Source organism: Scyliorhinus canicula, chromosome 9 (genome assembly GCF_902713615.1).
Source record: "Scyliorhinus canicula chromosome 9, sScyCan1.1, whole genome shotgun sequence".
NCBI classification, from domain to species: domain Eukaryota; kingdom Metazoa; phylum Chordata; class Chondrichthyes; order Carcharhiniformes; family Scyliorhinidae; genus Scyliorhinus; species Scyliorhinus canicula.
This window is the reverse complement of record NC_052154.1, coordinates 82,193,182-82,215,672: the sequence shown is the minus strand read 5'-3', so window position 1 is coordinate 82,215,672 and position 22,491 is coordinate 82,193,182. Positions and strand designations below refer to the sequence as shown.

Sequence of the window (22,491 nt, the reverse complement as noted above, 5' to 3'; positions counted from 1 at the left end):
AGTCAGAGGGATAATGTGCAAACTCCACACGGACAGTGACCCAGGGCCGGGATCGAACCTGGGTCCTTCGCACCGTGAAATGCTAACCACTGCTCCACCGTGCCACCCTCGGAAGATCAACATATTTACAGGGAGGAGCAGATATTGTAAAATATTCAGGCAGTAGGTGGTTACAATCCACCATCCATCAGTTAGACAGATTTTCGAGCTACATGGGAGCCAAGGGTTAATTTGGGGGGCGGGGGTGCAGCAGTTACTTCAGTGGAGTTAGGGGCTGTAACCGGATGAGCCAGGATCTTATTGAATGGTGAAGCATGCTTGATGGGCCAAATGGCTACTCTTGCTACTAATTCTTATGATCTGAGCCATCTCCCTTGCAATGATCTGCCTTTTCCGGATGAATTAGACAATGAACAGCCAACAGCAGTCCTGGATCTGCCCTCTCCCAAGTGGCCATTTGTTTTGTCTTTATTCTTCCATGGGGTGTGAGCATCACCGGCATGGGCAGCATTTGTGGCCTAACTGCTCTTGAACTGAGTGGCTTGCAGTTGAGTCAGCCACGTTGCTGGGGGGCTGTAGTCATGTGAAGGCCAGACCAGGTAAAGATGGCAGATTTCCGTAGTGAGCAGATGGAATTTGTTTTGCAAGAATCGATGATTGTTGCCATAGTCACCATAACGGAGTTGAGCTTTATATTCCAGATTTAAGAATTGAATTTAAATTTCACCAGCCGTCATGGTAGGATTTCAACACATTAGCCTGGGCCTCTGGATTACGGGCCAATGAGATAACCGCTGTACTGACGTCTTCCTGTAGCGTTAGGCAATTTCTGTGAGGACGTGGGAGTGAGGCAAGTTGATGCCACCCTCCTATGTGTGCTAAACAGTCAGAATCACTTCCCCAGCTTAGTAGGATATTCAAGTAGTTGCTGAGCTATCGGGAAGGGGAAACAGGACAGAAGATTTAAGTATACCTGTGAAGGTCCCTACCCCAGGAGTGACTGCCTGTTGCCATCACCCAAGATATTAAAGCCGGAGGCAGTTACTAGCAGAGTAGCATATCGTACAATATTTATTCAATATCCATTTGATTTGATGTAAACAATTATTGTTTTGTATAGTTCAATAAAACTTTAAATACAATTACTTGTCACTGATGGAATACAGTAAGTCAAGATTGACGTCTTTCAACTGTGACTGCTGATGTATGTGGGCCATCATGCATTTACTGCTTGTTCCCACCCACACCAACCCTCACCTCCTGCAGGCAATGAATTAAGATACTGATACGTTAAGCTGTGAAATTGTTTGGTCCTTCGGGTTAGCCTGGCACCACGAGTGTCCTCTCTTGTGCAAAATCTCGGTACGTGTAAAACGACGCAGGCCCCTGTGCAGCTGCATTGAGAGGATCTTTCCTGGCACTATGCCGTGCAGATTAGCATTTCGCTTCTGGTTCTCTTTACGCCGCGGAGATGGTAAGACTCAACTCACTGGATCGGAGCTCAAATGAATGTCCAATTCATTTAGTACCTTTCATCACCTCCGGACACCCCAACGTGTTGTACTGCCAGTGAAGTACTATTTGAGCTGTAGTCACTGTTGCAATGTAGTCAAATACAGCAGCTAATTCGTATACAATAAGATCTCACAAACAGCAACAATCCGGTAATTGTTTTTTAGTGATATTCGTCATGGTATCAACATGGACCGGGTAACTTTGCACTTCTTCAGTGTTACAGGATACTCTTGCATTCAACCAAAAGGGCAGACAGAGCCTTGGTTTAACGGCTCAAGAAAAACAATGCAGGATTCCCTGGATACTGAGCTGGAGTGGCAGCTTCACTTTTGTGGTCAAGGCTCTGTAATGGGAATGAACTCATGGCCTCCGAACGCGGTGTGTCTACTACTGACGGATCCACGGAATGAGAAACGATCTGAAGACTCTGTTCGGGTACACTTGGCACTGCAGCTCTTCTACACTTCATTTGAATATTACGGTTAGGTTATGAGGAGAGTTAACACAAGTGGAGCAGGAGGGGGGGGAGGGGGGGGAGAATTTTTCCACTGGTTAGGGAGTCTAGGATAAAGGGAGATAACAGTATAAATCTGAACATGACCATTCAGAAGAGAAAACGTGGAATTTTCTCCCACAAAAAGCAGATGCTAGCTTAGTTCATCATTTAAATCCGAGCTCAATAGATTTTCCCTCACCAAGGGATATGGAATCGAGGTGAGTAGGTGGTCTCACTGAATGGTGGGACAGGTGAGGGGATGAATGGCCTCCTCCTGCACACGTGTTCCATTCATCTCCTGATTCAAACACTTTAGAAACTGGAACTGTGAAGTCTCACAGCAGGAGGGAGAACCAGGCCCTGGGCAAACAAAGTAAGGACCCCCTCCCATCGGCCAAATGGGTTTTGTCAACTCTCAGCTGGGATCCTTGGGATGTTCACATTCTCCAGTTTCTTTTGGGACAGGTGCATTCAGACATTGGAGCACCACAGAATGATGGCCCATCACCAACTGGCGTCAACAAAAGTATCGGCGATATCGGCAAACACGCTGAATCACATGCACACATGGGCTCCTCAAACAGTTCCCAAGTCCCAGTCACTGACGTGCACCATCTGTGTTTGATCCCTGATCTATGCCAAATTACTGGAGCTCAGAGAGGACATCCTGAGAAGTGCTCCAAAATGGCTGCCCTGATCCTGTGCTCGGGTTCCTGTGATGGAAAGTGGATGCTAGTGGACACCGGAGAGGACAGGATCCAGCTCAGCCATTGCACTCTTATTTGGTTGAGAATCCCACATCAGCAGTATGGCAGAGGTAACAAAAGATGTCTGATGTTAGAAGAACTATATCCAAGGAAGGGAGACGATGTTTTGAGGAGCGGGTGAGAACAAGCATAGGGAGGGGTCAATTTACACAACATGAGGTAGTGATTCATTGCTAAGCAAGTTTGATTCCTAAAGATTTGAGCAGTTTGGCCCACCCACTGGTTGAGTGGTACCTTGTGTGTGTTGGTAACGGTGATGGGGGAGTGGTGCCTGAAGCCTGAAACATCCAAGCATGGATCTACCTGAGGTGCACACAGACAGCAGAGGATCCACAACAGCTCACTTTAGCCTCGGAATAACGGCAGCATGGGGGTGATGGTTAAGAAGTAGTGAGTGACTTCCCCCAGCGCAGGCAAGGCTCTAACAGGAGGACATTGGTCTAAAGTGCCTGGGAAATCTTGGCGAGGGAGGTGGGGCGACGGCTAAGCAGTCAGCTGATGGCTCTTAGTAATCGATCGGCAAACAAAGATTTGGCACCAGCAGCTCCTGCTACAGCTGTTTTCTCATCTGTCGCCGCTCCTGACGTCTCTGTTTCTTTTCAGATATCTCCGGGTTGGTGGGGGGTTCCGCAGTAAACCAGGGCCCCAGGATGTTCACCCACAGCAGGTAAAGAGCCCTCCCCGGTGCCTGAGGAACAGAACAGCCAGTCAAATAATCAGCACAGACATCGAGTTAAACTGAAATGCTCAAGAGCAATTTTATTGTGAAAAGCACTGTGGGAATGAAGTGCATATTTTTTAATGCAAGAAGTATAACAGGTAAGGCAAATGAACTTAGAGCTTGGATTAGCACTTGGAACTATGATGTTGTTGCCATTACAGAGACCTGGTTGAGGGACGGACAGGATTGGCAGCTAAACATTCCAGGATTTAGATGTTTCAGGGGGGATAGAGGGGGATGTAAAAGGTGTGGCGGAGTTGCGCTACTGGTTAGGGAGAATATCTCAGCTGTACTGCAGGAGGACACCTCAGAGGGCAGCGAGGCTATATGGGTAGAGATCAGGAATAAGAAGGGTGCAGTCACAATGTTGGGGGTATACTACAGGCCTCCCAACAGCCAGTGGGAGATAGAGGAGCAGGAAGGTAGACAGATTTTGGAAAGGAGTAAAAGCAACAGGGTTGTTGTGATGGGAGACTTTAACTTCCCCAATATTGACTGGGACTCACTTAGTGCTGGGGGCTTGGACGGGGCAGAGTTTGTAAGGATCATCCAGGAGGGCTTTTTAAAATAATATGTAGATAGACCAACTAGGGAAAGGGCTGTACTGGACCTGGTATTGGTGAATGAGCCTGGCCAGGTGGTAGAAGTTTCAGTAGGGGAGCATTTCGGGAACAGTGACTATAATTCAGTGTTTTAAAGTGCTGCTGGACAAGGGTAAGAGTGGTCCTTGGGTGAATGTGCTAAATTGGGGGAAGGCTAATTATAACAATATTAGGCGGGAACTGAAGAACCGAGATTGGGGGCAGATGTTTGAGGGTAAATCAACATCTGACATGTGGGAGGCTTTCAAATGTCAGTTGAAAGGAATTCAGGACCGGCATGTTCCTGTGAGGAAGAAGGATAAATATGGCAAATTTCGGGAACCTTGGATAACGAGAGATATTGTAGGCCTCGTCAAAAAGAAAAAGGAGGCATTTGTCAGGGCTAGAAGGCTGGGAACAGACGAAGCCTGTGTGGAATATAAGGCAAGTAGGAAGGAACTTAAGCAAGGAGTCAGGAGGGCTAAAAGGAGTCACGAAAAGTCATTGGCAAACAGGGTTAAGGAAAATTCCAAGGCGTACACGTACATAAAAAGCAAGGGGGTAGCCAGGGAAAGGGTTGGCCCAATGAAGGACCGGCAAGGGAATATATGTGTGGAGCCAGAGGAAATGGGCGAGGTACTAAATGAATACTTTGCATCAGTATTCACCAAAGAGAAGGAATTGGTGGATGTCGAGTCTGGAGAAGGGTGTGTAGATAGCCTGGGTCACATTGATATCCAAAAAGACGAGGTGTTGGGCGTCTTGAAAAATATTAAGGTAGACAAGTCCCCAGGGCCTGATGGGATCTACCCCAGAATACTGAAGGAGGCAAGAGAGGAAATTGCTGAGGCCTTGACAGAAATCTTTGGATCCACACAGTCTTCAGGTGATGTCCCAGAGGACTGGAGAATAGCCAATGTTGTTCCTTTGTTTAAGAAGGGTAGCAAGGATAATTCAGGGAACTACAGGCCGGTGAGCCTTACGTCAGTGGTAGGAAAATTACTGGAGAGAATTCTTCGAGACAGGATTTACTCCCATTTGGAAGCAAGTGGTTGTATTAGCGCGATGCAGTACGGTTTTGTGAAGGGGAGGTTGTGTTTCACTAACTTGATAGAGTTTTTCAAGGAGGTCACAAAGATGATTGATGCAGGTAGTCCTAGTAGGACTTCAGTAAGGCCTTTGACAAGGCCCCTCATGGCAGACTGGTACAAAAGGTGAAGTCACACGAGATCAGAGGTGAGCTGGCAAGATAGATACAGAACTGGTCTGATTAGTAAGTTTGCGAATGACACAAAGGTTGGTGGAATTTCGGATAACGGTGAGAACTGGCAGAGAATACAGCAGGATTTAGATCGTTTGGAGACTTGGGCGGCGAGATGGCAGATGGGAGTTTAATCCGGACAAATGTGAGGTAATGCATTTTGGAAGGTCTAATACAGGTAGGGAATATATAGTGAATGATAGAATCCACAAACGTATTGACAGTCAGAGAGATCTTGGCGTACAAGGTCCACAGGTCACTGAAAGGGGCAACACAGGTGGAGAAGGTAGTCAAGAAGGCATACGGCATGCTTGCCTTCATTGGCCGGGGCATTGAGTATAAAAATTGCAAGTCATGTTGCAGTTGTTTCGAACCTTAATTAGGCCACATTTGGAGTATAGTGTTCAATTCTGGTTACCACTACCAGAAGGATGTGGAGGCTTTAGAGAGGGTGCAGAAGAGATTTACCAGGATGTTGCCTGGTATGGAGGGCATTAGCTTTGAGGAGAGGTTGAATAAACTTGGTTTGTGCTCACTGGAACGAAGGAGGTTGAGGGGCAACCTGATAGAGGTCTAGAAAATTATGAAGGGCATAGAATGAGTGGATAGTCAGAGACTTTTTCCCCAGGGTAGAGGGGTCAATTACTAGGGGGCACAGGTTTAAGGTGCATGGTTTAGAGGAGATGTACGAGTTAAGTTTATTTTACACAAGAGGGTAGTGGGTGCCTGGAACTCGCTGCCGGAGGAGGTGGTGGAAGCAGGGACGATAGTAACGTTTAAGGGTCATCTTGACAAATACATGAATAAGATGGGAATAGAGGGATACGGACCCCGGAAGATTTTAGTTTAGACAGGCAGCATGGTCAGTGCAGGTTTGGAGGGTCGGAGGGCCTGTTCCTGTGCTTTTCTTTGTTCTTTGAATGCGCAATCGCCTTCTTTCCTTTGTGCGGGAGCTGAATTTGTTCGTTGTTCTGGCCGACTGCACAGTTCCACGGATTGCCTCCCCAGCCAGATTAGAAGGTCAAGTCCCACTTTCGAGGCCTGAGCACACAACCCAGGTGATACCGAGGGAGTACCACCTGCTGGAGGTGCTGCCTTTCAGAGGAGACAAACTGAGACCCAGGTGGGCACAGAAGACCTCCACAACACGATTTTGAAGAGTCAGATATCGGTCTCCAGCAGCCTGGCCAATACTTATTCTGCAACCAATATCGAAAACATATTTGCCTTTGCATTTAGCACCACAAGCACACAATCACGACAGTGTATTTGAGAAGCAGACGACAACCATACACTGAGGGATCCCTGGGTAATAACCCGCCCCACAACGGAGGCACAGAGACCAATTTCACTGAATGAGATCACCTCATTCAGAATGAATCCCTGCTTGAATTAGAGACTCATTAATCAGAGCTACACACCAGGGAAAGTGAAACACTGAACATTTAGGTGTGGACTTCAATGACAGAAGCACAAGTTGGCAAGGTTCACGCTGCACTTCCCATGTCTAATTTGGGGGCTATGTAGAGAAGGGAGTAGGCACTTGTGAATCAGTGCAACCCGGTTTTGGCTAACCATGTGCAGAGTCTTCAAACCAAAGTGCCTCTCTGTTGTAATTGAGCAAAAGCTAAACACCTCACCTCATGACAGGAGGGGGATCGGAGTAATTTTCTTTCTGCCCGTGGCTCCCATTACTTGTCTAACTGCCCCGCACTCCTCCTTTTAATCAGTAATTAATATGCAATTAGCAACTCCCTCAGCTAAAGACCCCTTCAGGTTGAAGAGCTGCGTGACGCAGTGAGAACTTACCAGGAGCCACAAGTACCAAAAGTACATGGATATACAACTGATGACCTGTAGAATGGCAGTCAGCAATATCACGTCCTTTAGATGCCTGGAAATAAACAACAGCGGGTTGACGCCAACGGATCGGAATGCTTCCGAATTACACTGAATTTACCAGATGAAATAAAAATAGCACTGTTAAAGTGAAACATCCTGAGAGACTTCACCAGAGTGTTATCAAATCAAATAACAGTAAGCCATATCAGAAGATAGTAGGGTAGAGTGCACAGAGGTTTGAAGAAACATCCTCCCTTAGTTGCCAGAGCACACTCTGTTGGACAGGTTATCGCCAGACGTGTTGGGGGATGGGAAGATTGCTGATATTTATAGGTGGTTGGTGGGCACAGGGAAAGCGGCAATTGAGGAGGTAAAGCAAAGTGGGAGGAGTTGGGAGTCGGAATGGAATTGAGTTGTGTGCGATTATGCACCGGGTCAATGCAACACCACCCTGTGCTAGGATGGCCTTGGTTCAAAGTGGCGCACAGGACTCATATGAGTGGGTTCTCGCCAGAGATAGAGGATAAGTGTGAAAGATATGGAGATGAGTCGGCAAATCATGTCCATTTGGTCATGTCCAAGATTGGCGGGATTTTGGGGACCAACATTTGAAGCATTATCAAAAATCGTAGGGGGTAGAGATGTCGCCGGGCCCTCTGGTGGTGATTTTGGGGTGTGGAGCTGTCCGAGGGGAAGGGGCCCGATGTTGTGGCCTTCACCACACTGACTGCCCGGTGGTAAATTCTACTGGAGTGGAGGTCAGTGGAACCACCAAAGATGCTGGCTGGACTGGGGTATATAGCAGAATTCCTTAAGTTGGAAAATATTACATTCACCTTCAGGGGGTCAGGGTGGTTCTTGGTGAGATGGAGGGCGTTCTTGTACCTGTTTTAGGACTTGTTGTTGCCAGTGGGTAGGAGTGAGGTTGAGGGGAATAAAAGGAAATAAAATGTCAAACTGAGGGGATTGTGTTTTTGAAAGATATGTTTATGTACACTCTGGTTTGAATAAACATACTGCGGGAAAAAAAAAGTCCTAATGGACAAGGGAGAGGTAGAGTGGGTGCAATTCCAGACTTCGGCTACTGAAGGTATGGCCTACAATGGTGCAGCAACGTACGAGACCAGAATTGGAGGAGCAGAGTTATTTTGGAGCATTGTGGGAGGTTAAAAGTGTATTCACAGTCTCAGTTACTATTCCTGTGCAAAGTTATAAATGGGGAAAGAAATAACGTTGAAGCCAGCATGCTTTAACACTATGAGCAGGTAGAGGGGGTGAATATTTGGTACTGGGCCACTCGTTACTTATTTTCTCCCTGGCTTCTCAAAGTGGCTGTGCCTTTAAACACACCTGGTTTACAACAGCTAGCATGATAATAAAGGGGCTGGGTCTTCCTTACCTCTGACTCCCAAGCCCTCGGCCTTGGGAGCCTGCTGCCCTGCACCTTTCCCACCCAGCCCGAGTCGGAAGGCCAGGTGAGAAAGGAGTGGCTTCATTTCAGACAAAGTAACTGGGAGCAGAGTGACAATCTGACTCTGATTAACACTGCCCCATGTCTTCTTTGTTCCTCAATTGCCTTTCCTGCTTCTCGCTGGTTTAAACATCACCTCAGCTGTATTGACAACTTGCTCACATGCCGCCTGATGCTCAAATTCACAACAGAACCGGAACTCAGGCTCACCTCAAAGACACAGCAGCAAACAGCGGTGCTCTTATGGAGCAGGCTTTGGCTGGACAGGAGGCAGGTGGTTGGCAGTGAAGGAAAACAGTTCTACTTTGCCGGATTGCTACTAATATTCACTGCTCCTGCTGTCACTCACTTCTGGGACAAGTCTCTGTTCATTCCCCTTGCAGTGTCCTGTCCTATTGCAGTTCCAGCAAATATCTCCCCTTTCTCCAGGCGATGATGCCTGTCACCTGCTTCTTCTGATAAGCTATCAAGCAGACAGTGATCAGGAGGTTGAAATGTTAGCTGATGAGCCATCACCCCATACTCCCTACACTCCAGAAACGCACAGACTAAGTGAGAGCAATTAGCTCACACAGAAAAGAAAGGAGATTTTACCCTAGTTTATGCAGTGATTTGAATCCAGGGAAAATTAACGTAACAGAAAATTCTGAAAATACTCAGCAGGTCAGGCAGCATCCGTGGAGAAACTTTTATAAGTCTGGTAAACATTGTAAGGTGCTTCTTGCCAATGAAGTACTTTGTGAATCTCCCAGGCTCAGCAATGATTAGGACCAGATAATCTATTTATTTGAGATGTCAACTGAGGGCTAAATATTGAACATAACGACGAGGAGCAGGATTGGACAATTTGGCCCCTCGAGCCTGTTCCACCATTCAATACGATCATGGCTGATTTCATCTCGGCTTCAAATCTACTTTCCCGGGGCGGCTCAGTGGTTAGTACTGCTGCCCAATGCGCCAAGTTCGATCCCACCCCGGGTCACTGTCTATCTGGAGTTTGCACCTTCTCTTCCTGTCTGTGTGCGTGTTTCACCCGCATAATCCAAAGATGTGCAGGGTAGGTGGATTGGCCATGCTAAATTGCCCATTAATTGGAAAAAAATAATTGGATACTCTTAAAAAAAACTCCACTTTCGGGGCAGCACGGTGGCGCAGTGGTTAGCATTGCTGCCTACGGCGCTGAGGACCCGGGTTCAAATACCGGCCCTGGGTCACTATCCGTGTGGAGTTTGTACATTCTCCCCGTTTCTGCGTGGGTTTCGCCCCCACAACCCAAAGATGTGGTTAGGTGGATTGGCCACGCTAAATTGCCCCTTCATTGGAAAAAATAATTGGGTACTCTAAATTTTTTTTTTTTTAAAAATCAATTTTCCTGTTCCTTTCCCATTACCCTTCAACCCATTACTAATTAAAAATCTGTCTATCTCCTCAAATTTACTCAATGACCCGGCATCCTCCGCACTCTCGGGTAGTGAATTCCAGATTCACGACCCTTTGAGAAAAGTAATTTCTTCTCATCTGTTTTAAAATGCAGCTCCTTCTCCTGAGACAACAACATCTTATTCTCGGGCAGCACGGTAGCTTGGTGGTTAGCACTGTGGCTTCACAGCACCAGGGTCCCAGGTTCGATTCCCTGCTGGGTCACTGTCTGTGCGGAGTCTGCACGTTCTCCCCGTGGGTTTCCTCTGGGCGCTCCAGTTTCCTCCCACAGTCCAAAGATGTGCAGGTTAGGTGGATTGGCCATGCTAAATTGCCCTTAGTGTCCAAAAAAGATTCGGAGGGGTTATTGGGATAGGTGGAAGTGAGGGCTTCAGTGGGTTGGTGCAGACATGATGGGCCAAATGGCCTCCTTCTGCACTGTATGTTCTAATTTCCCCTGTTATGGGCCAGGTTGATTCCAGAGATGAGGTTGGTCTTATGAAGAAAGATTGAGCAATTTAGGCCTATGCTCTTTTGCGTTTAGAAGAATGAGAGGCAATATAATTGAGGGATAGAAGATGATAAAAGGTATCAACAAAGTAGATGTAAAAGTGGATGCTTCCTCATGTGGGTGTACTTCCCAAAGTGTATCATGGAGTTCACCTGACCCACAACTTTGGTTATGGGGAGCACACGGGCCTACTTTACCGGTGTGGTGCAACAGAGCTTTACAGTACTTTTAAATTAAAACAATGTTTATTTATGAAACCCATTAACACTTTATAAACCCACAATAAACATCTTAACAACTATCAACACCAATAATTCCCCAAAGATACAATATTCTATAAGTAAACCATCATCTTTCCTTATCATCCATAAGACAAAAGACCCTTTTTAACACAGAGATCAGGTTTAAATTCACTGTTGAGAGCAGTCAGCACTTTGAAATCACCCAACTGATCTGGAGACAGCCTTTAGTTTGCAGAGAGATCCCTATACAGCTCTTTGCTTTGCCTGCAGCTATCCGGCTCTCAAAATGAAACTAACCACACCATGTAGCAAACAGCCTAAAATGAAAGTGAAGCAGACAGATAGCCCAGCTCCACACACACACTCTGACATCACTGATAAAGACCCATTTCTTAAAGATACTTTCATATGACACCCACATGAGGAAGCATCCACATTTACGTCTACTTTGTTGATACCTTTTATCATCTTCTATCCCTCAATTAGATTGCCTCTCATTCTTCTAAACGCAAAAGAGTATAGGCCTAAATTGCTCAATCTTTCTTCATAAGACAAACCTCATTTCTGGAATCAACCTAGTGAACCTCCTCTGAACTGCCTCCAATGCCCCGACATCCCTCTTCAAATAAGGGGGCAAACTGTACACAGTACTCCAGTTTCACCAATGCCATGTACGGATGCAGCAACATTACTTTTATACTCTATTCCTTTAGCAAAAAAGGCTAAAGTTCCACTTGCCTTCTTATTACCTGCTGTACCTGCATACTAGTTTCTCTGACTCATGCATGAGGACACCCAGATCCCTCCACACCAAAGCACTCTGAAGTCTCTCCCCAGTTAGATAATAAGTTGCCTTTCCATTTTTTCGACCAAAATGGATAACCTCACACTTTAAAAAAAAAAAATTCAGTGTCCAATTAATTTTTTCCAATTAAGGGACAATTTAGCGTGCCCAATACACCTAGCCTGCACATCTTTGGGTTGTGGGGGCAAAACCCACACAAACACGGGGAGAATGTGCAAACTCCACACGGACAGTGACCCAGAGCCGGGATCGAACCTGGGACCTCGGTGCCGTGAGGCAGCAGGGCTGACCCACTGTGCCACCGTGCTACCCTGATAACCTCACACTTTTCCACGTTAAACTCCACCTGCCAAATTTGGTCCACTCTTCTAAGCTACCTATATCGATTTGTAAATTTTGTATCTCCTCATTGTAACTTGCGATCACACCTACAATAGAGTCACCTGAAAACTTGGCTGTAGAACCTTCTATTCTTGCATCCAAAGTCCTTAATATAGATTTCAAATAGTTGCAGTCACAGGACAGTACCCTTAGGCACTAGTTACATCTTGCCAACCAGAAAAAGACCATTTATCCCGACTCTCTGCCTTCTGTCGGTTAGCCTGTGTTCTATCCAAGCTAATAAATTACTCCTAACCCCAGATGAAGCTACCTTGTGTATTGACCTTTTGTGGGGCACTTTATGGAAGTCTAGATATACTGCATCCACAAGATCCACATTATCCAGTTGGCTTGTTACATCTTCAAAGAACTCTATCCTTATTAATTTACAATGCCAGATGTTAAACAAACTGGTCCATAGTTTTCTACTTTCTGCCTTCCTTTTTTGAATAAAGGTAGATCAGCATTTTTCCAATCCACTGGAACCTTTTCCACATCCAGGGAATTTTGGAATATTATAACCAATAGATCCACTATCTCCGCTGCCACTTCCTTTAAGATCCTCTGCCTTCAATCCCAATAGTTTGTTTCGTACTTTTCCTTATCAATGATGATTGTTTTAAGTTTTTTCTATTACCTCTGCATTATCTGTTACTATTGGGATGGTACTAGTGTCCTCCACCATGAAAACTGAGACAAAATATTGATTAAAAAAAAAAAATTAGCATACCCAATTATTTTTTTTTCCAATTAAAGGGGAATTTAGCGTGGCCAATCCACCCAACCTGCACACCTTTGGGTTGTGGGGGAGAAACCCACACAGACATGAGGAAAATGTGTCAGCTCCACACAGACAGTGACCCGGGGCCAGGATCGAACTTGGGTCCTCAGCGCCGTAGGCAACAGTGCTAACCACTGTGCCACCGTGCAAAATAATGATTTAACATCTCTGCCATTTCTGTGTTCCCCACTATGAACTCACTGGTCTGATCCTCCAAGGGACCAACATTCGCTTTTACTCTTTTTCCTTTTATTTGCTTATACAAGCTTTTGCTATCAGTTTTAATATTTTGCGCTACTTTTCTTTCATAAATTCCCTTTGCTCTTTTTATTACTTTTTTAGTAACCCTTTTTTGACCTTTAAAAGTTTCCCAATCTTCAAGCCTGCCACTGGCCTTTGCAATGTTGTATACCTTAGTTTTTGTCTTATGTTATCTTTCACCTTCTTGCTTAGCCATGGATGTTTTTCCTCCCTCGTACAATCTCTTTTCCTCTCTTGAATATATTTTAGTTGGGATAAAGTGAATATCTCCACAACAATTGCCACTGCTCATCTTATAGTCTTCCTTCCCAGTCCACTCGGGCCAAATTTGTCCTCATGCCTACGTAATTATCTTTGTTTAACTCCAAAACACTAGTGTGGGACTCCAGTTTCAGAACATTCGGGATAGCTCCCCTGCTCTTCTTCAAAGTGACCCAGAGGTGAGAGTGCTCACAGCGGAGACATGGGTGGGTCACATGTCTGAAACTTTATCTATTTTTCTCTCCACAAATCCTGCTTAACCAGTAGAAATCAGTACCTTCTGTTTACAGACATCTAAACAACTGCATAGCGATTCACCTTTGGCTAAAAACCACAGTACAATCCGAGGAACATGCAGCGGTGACTCAAGATGGCCAGACAGTTCATTGGAACAAGACAGCGACATGTGGACACTCACTCTGCCATACCCTGCTCCATGTTGAGGTCAATGCCTCCATCGAGTAGGGTTCCATCCGAGAATACGGGCTGTGCCATTCCTTGCATCCATCGGTAGCTGAAGCTGTAGACCACAAAGGCAAAAGCTAGCAATCCCTGTCAGCGAGAGAAAAAAGGCTCCATTAAAAAGACAGAAACAAGCCTGGTTCATTTTGTTTCCCATCACTCATTATAAATCCGCCACTGCATCTCACCCAGGTTTCTCACCAAGACACTGTTACTGTTTTCCACCCTCAGCTTCTGCAACGAACATCTTTGCACCCACAATGATTTTAGCCCCATCTCAAGTCTCACTGTTCTTACTGGCCTGTTTTGCTCCCAAAATATTTCTTTCCGTCCATGTGAACTCTCTTACCTACATATGGCCACCCCTTGATCATGGAATCTCAGGTCTTGCTACTCCCATCGTACCTCCCTAAAAAATTTTTTTTTAAATTTGTTCAGGGGAGGTGGGCATCGCTAGCTGTGCCAGGATTTACTGCCCATACCTAATTGCCCTCGAGCGGGAAGTTAAGAGTCAACCACATTGCTGTGGATCTGGAGCAGCCACATGTAGGCCAGACCAGGTAAGGATAACAGATTACCTTCCCTAAAGGACATTAGTGAACCAGATGGGTTTTTATGACAATCAACAATGGTTTCATGGTCAGCATTAGACTTTTCATTCCAGATTTTTATTGAATTCAAATTACACCATCTGCAGGCGGGTACTTACTGCCAGGAAGGCAATCTCCCATCATTTTCCGTATAGCTCTCCAAAACCCTTCCAACTTCACTGTCTGGCTGGAGGGGAGGGGGGGTTTACCACCACCCACTAATCACTTACCTCTGCACTAATTGCCAACTACCTATCCTTTAGTATAACATTTTAGCAACAGCCAATTTAATAAATCACAACTTACCCTGAACCTATATTTAAACTGGTGAATATCCATTTACTGAATTAGGCTGGAAACATTCTGATGGTTCACAATTGTTTGTTGTGATACTATAGTTCAGTAAAAACACTGGCTTCCACTCTACCTGCTAGATCCTCTACCTACCCAGAAACATTCCAACCGTGGGATAAATCTTACTCTGAAGTACGGTCAGGCTTACTCTTAAAGGAACCTGCATTTCTTCTTTAAATTTTTTTTTTAACAATACCCAATTCATTTTTTCCAATTAAGGGGCAATTTAGCGTGGCCAATCCACCTATCCTGCACATTTTGTGGGTTGCGGGGGCGGAACCCACGCAGACACGGGGAGAATGTGCAAACTCCACACGGACAGTGACCCAGAGCCGGGATCGAACCTGGGACCTCGGCGCCGTGAGGCAGCAGCACTAACCACTGTGCCACCGTGCTGCCGGAACCTGCATTTCTAACACTGTCCCCATTAGGACTATGACTCTTCCCCACCTCCCCAACCCTGCCCCTTGGGCTTAAGTAGGTGCTCTGTTTAAGGGCCGGTGCAGACTCAACGGGCCGAATGGCCTCCTCCTGCACTGTAAATTCTATGATTCTATGATCCACAGTGATGAATATAAAGGAAACAACCTTTCAGGCTTACCCAGGTCCAAAACGTGACTGAACTGTAGAAGAAGAAGAGGTTCACAGTCCCGTAAATAGCCTGTAGAAGAGAGAATGCAGCCATTAGAAACAGAATAACAAAACACACAATAAACACCTTATCTCTTGTCAAAGGGGCAGTTTGAGGGTCTATTTTTTTTTATAAATGTTTTTATTCAGTTTTCATATTTTATATTGAACAAATTACAAATTGTTAGGAGAGAAAAAAAAAACACGCAAAAATTAACATACATATTTACAGGTAAGCATCTTCGTAGTAGTAACTGCGCCCCCCCCCCCCCCCCCCCTCAACATGTTTATTTAGTTTGGTTTTGGGCCTTAGCTAGCCATCGAACCCCCGTACCGAACCTGTAGCCCCCCCCCTCCCGCTACCTTCCCCCGACTATTCTTCCTCTTGTACATTGGCCATAAATAGGTCCCGGAACAGTTGCATGAATGGCTCCCACGTTCTGTGGAAGCCGTCGTCCGACCCTCGGATGGCAAATTTGATTTTCTCCATTTGGAGAGATTCCGAGAGGTCGGACAGCCAGTCCGCAGCTCTGGGCGGTGCTGCTGACCGCCAGCCAAACAGGATTCTACGGCGGGCGATCAGGGAGGCAAAGGCAAGGGCGTCCGCCCTCCTCCCCAGGAATAGATCTGGCTGTTCTGAAACCCCGAAGACCGCCACTATCGGGCATGGCTCCACCCTCACTCCCACCACTTTGGACATAGCCTCGAAGAAGGCTGTCCAGTACTCCACAAGTCTGGGGCAAGACCAGAACATGTGGGCGTGGTTGGCCGGGCCTCTCTGGCACCGCTCACATTTGTCCTCCACCTCCGGGAAGAACCTACTCATACGGTTTCTCGTTAAGTGGGCTCTATGTACCACTTTTAGTTGCGTCAGGCTGAGCCTTGCGCACGTGGAGGTGGAGTTGACCCTATGCAGTGCTTCGCTCCAGAGTCCCCACCCTATCTCCATCCCCAGGTCGTCCTCCCATTTCCTTCTTGTTGCGTCCAGTACGGTGTCGTCCCTATCTACCAGTCGGTCATACATGTCACTACAGTTCCCTTTCTGTAGGATACTTGCGTCCAGTAGGTCTTCCAGTAGTGTCCGTCGTGGCGGTTGTGGGTATGTCCTTGTCTCCTTTCGTAGGAAGTTTTTGAGCTGCAGGTACTGTAGCTCGTTCCCCCCAGCTAGCTGAAATTTCTCTGTCAGTTCGTCCAGTGTTGCGATCCTGTCGTCCGTGTATAGGTCCTTGACTGTCAGTGTCCCCCCGTCCTGCCTCCACCTTTTGAAGGTGGCGTCAGTCAGTGCTGGTGTGAACCTATGGTTGTTGCAGATGGGAGCCCTGTTCGACATTTTGGTCAGGCCAAGTTGCTGCCGCAGTTGGTTCCAGGATTGGAGGGTGGCTGTCACCACTGGGCTGCTGGAGTGTTTTTTGGGTGGGGATGGGAGTGCTGCCTTGGCGAGGGCCCGGAGGGAGGTTCCCATGCAGGAGGCCTCCTCCGCACGCACCCACTCAGCTTCTGGCTCCTGGATCCATCCCCTTACTCGCTCAGCTGTTGCTGCCCAGTGGTAGAATTGTAGATTCGGGAGGGCTAGCCCTCCCCTGGTTTTTGTTTTTTGTAAGACCTTCTTTGGGATCCTAGCATTTTTACCCCCCCATACGAACGCCATGATGAGTTTGTCCAGCGCTTTGAAAAAGGCCTTGGGGATGTAGATCGGAATGGATCTAAACAGGAAGAGGAACCTGGGCAGTACGTTCATTTTGATCGTCTGAACTCTCCCCGCGAGGGAGAGCGGGAGTGTTTGAGGGTCTATTAAAGGAAAGATAAATGAGATTATTCAAGGAGGTGGTGGGGTAGAGAGAGAACAGAGGGCGAGCGAAACTGCAAAGGGCAGAGAACATGCAAACCTCATCCAATGAGAAAAGAATGTGTACAAAATTTAACCCGACAGCCGCTGCCTGGGACAGGTAAGTCCCTGCGTACAGTGTTTGCAGTGATGCAGATCTGACTTAAGACACCATTCTCCCAGACATGTGAACACCATTAAACTTACATTAGCTCCCAGAATAATTCTCAGGTAGAAGGTCAACGTCTCCTTGTTCTCCTCAAAAATCTGCTTCTTCCCTTTCGTTCCAACCTTGCCTCCCTTTGGCTGCTCCAACAAGAAAAGAAACCATTTTAGCAGCTTCGGGGACATAAGATGGGATGTTGACTCTGCATTATAAACACAATCAGCATCGGAACTCTTCAGCTCAAACAGCATTAACACAGAAATATGCAACACCCATTGAGAGGCACAATTCAGACTTCCAGTCCATGTCCTTTCACAGAACTTGGGTACTGACTGACTTTATTATGCTCTATTTAACAAATTACCTCCAATTTGCTCCCTGTCACCTTGAGTCATGACTACATGGAGAATGACAAGACTAATTCCAGTGCTCCCTCAGTGACCTCTGTTCCAAGGAAACTCAATGCAAGGTTCAGCAACAGGCATCATCTTATTCTTCTGGCTGGGAAATGCCCTGAACACTGACAGATAAGTTTAGACCACAGCTAAGGCTAAGTGGGAGGTGGAGCTGGGGGAGCAGATTGAGGAGGGGACATGGGCGGACGCCCTGGAGAGGGTGAACTCCTCCTCTTAATATGCGAGGCTTAGCCTCGTCCAGTTCAAGGTGCTGCACCGGGCCCACATGTCCGGGTCTAGGATGAATAGGTTCTTTGGGGGCGAAGACAGGTGTGTCAGGTGTTCGGGGAGTCCAGCGAACCATGCCCATATGTTCTGGGCATGCCCGGCACCGGAGGAGTTCTGGAAGGGGGTGGTGAGGACGGTGTCGAGGGTGGTAGGATCCAGGGTCAAGCCAGGATGGGGACTCGCGATTTTTGGGGTTGGGGTGGAGCCAGGAGTGCAGGAGGCGAAAGAGGCCGATGTTTTGGCCTTTGCGTCCCTAGTAGCCCGGCGGAGGATCTTGCTGCAGTGGAAAGATGCGAGACCTCCGAGCGTGGAGACCTGGATCAATGACATGGCAGGATTCATTAAGCTGGAGAGGATCAAATTCGCCCTGAGGGGGTCGGTACAAGGGTTCTTTAGGAGGTGGCAGCCTTTCCTCGACTTTCTGGCTCAACGATAAGGAACTAGGTCAGCAGCAGCAGCAATTGGGGGGGGGGGGGGGGGTCTTAGGGGGATAGTGTTTAAGTTAATTTGCTTATTGTTAATTTATTTTGTTGTTTATTGGGTTGGGGGGGGGGGGTTTGTTATATGCGTTGTTACGGGTGCCGGGGGGTGTTTACTATTGTTATTATTGTTCTGTTGATATATATTTTTCAACAAATTCCAATAAAAATTATTTTTAAAAAAAAGTTCAGACCACAGCTATACCACTCCCAACCACACAGCAATGGGCATTTGATCATGGGGTGGGACTGTTGGAAGGATGAAATTGGCAGGGGCTATGATGCACCAGGAAAGAGCTTAAGGCCGAGATGCCAACTGTAATGTGGACTGCCCTCTTTTCCTAAGTGGTGGATTCACAGTCTGCTGCTTGCATTTTCTTGGCAGTGAAGAGATGTGCTGTAACTACAGCTCGAGTTCATCCCTCTCTCTATAGTTCCTCGCTTTCTCTGGTGCAGTTTTGTGCACCCTCGGTTTTCTCCCCATTGTTCCATTTACAGCTCTAGTACCTCACAGATGGTCATTCGTATCACCCAATTATATTCTCTTCAGCAGTTACAGGCCTATTGATCAGAGGTGATTGTACAACTACTGATTTTTTCTCCAACCCTTATTGAGGATACCTCAGGCCTGTGTTCTGATTAAGGATCACACTGTAATGACCAGAAACGGAATCCATTTTCTGCTTCAATACTGCCTTGGCAGCATATTGGATACAGCATGTGTAAACATCTGTTGAGGACAATGGTGCAGTCAATCCCACTCACCTATGGTTAACTGAATGACATAATCAAACGACAATCCCCCAAAGCCTGACTGGAAGGTGAGCAGGTGAAAGGGAGAAAACAGGAAACCAAATCGACAGTATAGTAACCCAGTCTGCAATTGAATCACAGGCTAGCAGTTTACCAGCTTCAGTTTCGGGCTGATGCTGTACTACCAGCTCGCTTCCCTGCCAGTGCCACTCCCTTTACCTGTAGCCCTGAAATTTCTCTCCACACAGAAATAGCCCCAGCTTTCTTTTGAAAGCCACGTTTCAATCTTTCCACAATCCATTCTTAGGCAGAGGGATGGGATGTAGGGGGACGGGAAAGTACAAGCACACTCATGTCCTACAGTGTAGTTAGAGCTAGTATCAGCTAACAACCGAGAGAATGGTGAATGAGCCTGGGACGAGGGTGTTTCTCGTGTGAGCCTTATGCCCATCCCCCAGCTCTGTATGGGGAGGGGTTACAACACCCCCACTGACCAACCTCAGGCCTGTGTGAGGGGTACAACAAACCACACCACAACCCCAGATCTTTTGTACAAACCCCCCCCCCCAAACCGTGCCACAGTATGGGAGTACTCCAGCCCCAGCCCGTGTGAGAGTGGGGGGGGGGGGGGGGGGGAGGAGATTCCACAGCCCTAGTGTGGGAGTTAGGTACACCAGCCCCTGCCCCAGTGTGTGTGTGGGGGGGGGGGGGGGGGGGGGGGGGGGAGAGGGGTTGACAAGCCCCTGCCCCAGTGTGGGAGGGGGAGTACGCTAGCTCTGCCCCAGTGTGGGAGGGGGAATACGCCAGCCCCTGCCCCAGTGTGGGAGGGGGAATACGCCAGCCCCTGCCCCACTGTGGGGGGAAGTACGACAACCGCTCCGAGCCCTGTGTTTGGGATACATACATACACACGCCCCCCCCCCCTCCCCTCCCTCCCTCTCTGGGCCAGTGTGTGGGGGGCACAACGTCACCTCCCTCCCGGCCCTGTGTGGGAGGACACCCCGCTCTCTCACCCGGTCCTGGTCCCTATCTGGGATCCACAGCCCAACACTTACCGCCATATCCCCGGGCACATCAATACAAGGCAAGACCCGCTCCCTCTTCCTCTCTCTGGAACTCGCCTGTTAGCCGGCCAGGGGAGGCTGGGTTGGAAATCCGCACCAGGACCACTTCAAACCATCCGGCAGACACTCCAGATGAACAGCTCAGCACTTCCGGCCCACTCCGGCGCATGGTGATGACGCGTAGCAGGTCAGCGGGACGAGCTGACGTCCAGCAACGTGTTGCGCTGACGCATTCGGGCCGGGGCAGGAACGCAGTGACGCACCCTGCGTCCTGTGAGGAATCCGGAGCTCAGGAGGGCAGTGGTTACCTGGGCTCAGGACACAGTGTTTACCTGGGGCTCAGGGGTGGGTGTCTACCTGCGGCTCAGAGGGCAATGTTTACCCTGGGGCACACAAACCTCAACCCTGTATCCCCACCTAATCTTTTTGGACACTAAGGGTCAATCCACCTAACCTGAACATATTTGGGTTGTGGGAGGAATCCGGAGCACCCGGACAAACCTACGCAGACATGTAAAGCAACAGTGCTAACCATTGTGCTGCCATGTCACCCATAGTGGCAGTGGGATGTCACCAGTGCTCTCAGAATGGCTCCCCTACAGGACTCCTCCTCCATCTTGACCCACTCCGCACCCCTAGGTGCCGGAGCACCAACCCCCCTTTCTGCCTCTGCTGGTGTAGCAGGGCTCTCTTTACACTCAGTACCTTCCCCGCCCATATAGACTCCAAAATCAATGTCTCCAATTTCTGGAAGAAAGCCTTTGGGAAAACAATTAGGAGGGTCTGGAAAACAACCTTGGCAGAACATTTATTTATTTATTTATTCAGAGTACCCAATTATTTTTTTTTCCAATTAAGGGATAATTTAGCATGGCCAATCCATTTAACCCAACATTTAACTTTTATCCAGAGAAGGCCCCGAACCGTTCCAATATTCCTTTGATCCTACCCATACTCTCCAATGGGTCCAACATGAATAACAATAGGACGTGGGCAGCATGGTAGCACAGTTGCTTCACAGCTCCAGGGTCTCGGGTTCGATTCCCGGCTTGAGTCACTGTCTATGCGGATCCGGTCTGCACGTTCTCCCTGTGTCTGCGTGGGTTTCCGCCGGGTGCTCCGGTTTCCTCCCACAGTCCAAAGATGTGCAGATTAGGCGGATTGGCTAAACTGCCCATAGTGTCCAAAAGGTTGGGTGGGGTTAAGGGGATAGGATGGAGGCATGGGCTTAAGTAGAGTGCTCTTTCCAAGAGCTGGTGCAGACTTGATAGGGCGAATGGCCTCCTGCACTGTAGATTCTATGATAACAGGTTGTCAATATACAACGTCATCCAGTGGTCTCTGCTCCCCCTCACAATCACTTGCCCCTCCACAGACCCCAGAAGGGCCATCACCAAGAGTTCAGCTGCCAGGGCGAACAACAACGGTGACAGCGGCAACCCCTCTCATTCCCCTGTGCAGCCCAAACTCCGGGACTCATCCCATTTGTTCAAACACTCGCTACCAAGGCTACAGAGAGCAAGCAAACCCATTCCACAAACTTTGGGCCAAACGCAGAACTAGCTAAAGGGGGCAGTGAATACCTGGGGCTCAGGGGGCAATGCTTACCTGGAGCTCAGGGACAGTGGTTACTGGGAGCTCAGGAGGCAGTGTTCACCTGGGCCTCAGGGACAGTGTTTACCTGGAACTCGGGACAGTGCTTACCTGGAGCTCAGGGACAGTGTTTACCTGGAGCTCAGGGGGCAGTGTTCACCTGGGTCTCGGGGACAGTGTTTACCTGGAACTCAGGGGGCAGTGTTTACCTGGAGCTCAGGGACAGTGTTTACCTGGAGCTCAGGGACAGTGTTTACCTGGAGCTCAGGGACAGTGTTCACCTGGGTCTCAGGGACAGTGTTTACCTGGAGCTCAGGGATAGTGTTTACCTGGAGCTCAGGGACAGTGTTTACTGGGTGCTCAGGGGGCAGTGTTTACCTGGAGCTCAGGGGGCAGTGTTTACCTGGGTCTCAGGGGCAGTGTTTACCTGGAACTCTGGGGACAGTGTTTACCTGGCACTCAGGGGGCAGTGTTTACCTGGAGCTCAGGGGGCAGTGTTCATCTGGGTCTCAGGGACAGTGTTTACCTGGAACTCAGGACAGTGCTTACCTGGAGCTCAGGGACAGTGTTCACCTGG

The 22,491-nt window shown here is 48.0% G+C and overlaps 1 protein-coding gene across 1 annotated transcript; it reads right to left on the bottom strand.

Moving 5' to 3' along the window:
* Positions 1-1,045: 1,045 nt before the first annotated feature.
* On the bottom strand, positions 1,046-20,499 carry tmem208 (transmembrane protein 208). The gene is made up of 6 exons (XM_038807065.1): positions 20,313-20,499; positions 17,384-17,482; positions 15,323-15,382; positions 13,734-13,867; positions 7,151-7,235; positions 1,046-3,466 (listed from the first exon to the last, which is right to left on the bottom strand). The coding sequence occupies exons 1-6, from the start codon at positions 20,316-20,318 to the stop codon at positions 3,329-3,331; spliced, it is 522 nt and encodes a 173-aa protein (XP_038662993.1). The 5' UTR covers positions 20,319-20,499; the 3' UTR covers positions 1,046-3,328.
* Between the last annotated feature and the right edge of the window lie 1,992 nt (positions 20,500-22,491).

Coding starts and splice junctions, on each gene's coding strand:
- tmem208 (XM_038807065.1), bottom strand. Junction 15,383..17,383: donor GAATTATTCTGGGAGCTAAT/GTAAGTTTAATG, acceptor TCTCTTCTACAG/GCTATTTACGGGACTGTGAA. Junction 3,467..7,150: donor TTTGGTACTTGTGGCTCCTG/GTAAGTTCTCAC, acceptor TCTGTTCCTCAG/GCACCGGGGAGGGCTCTTTA.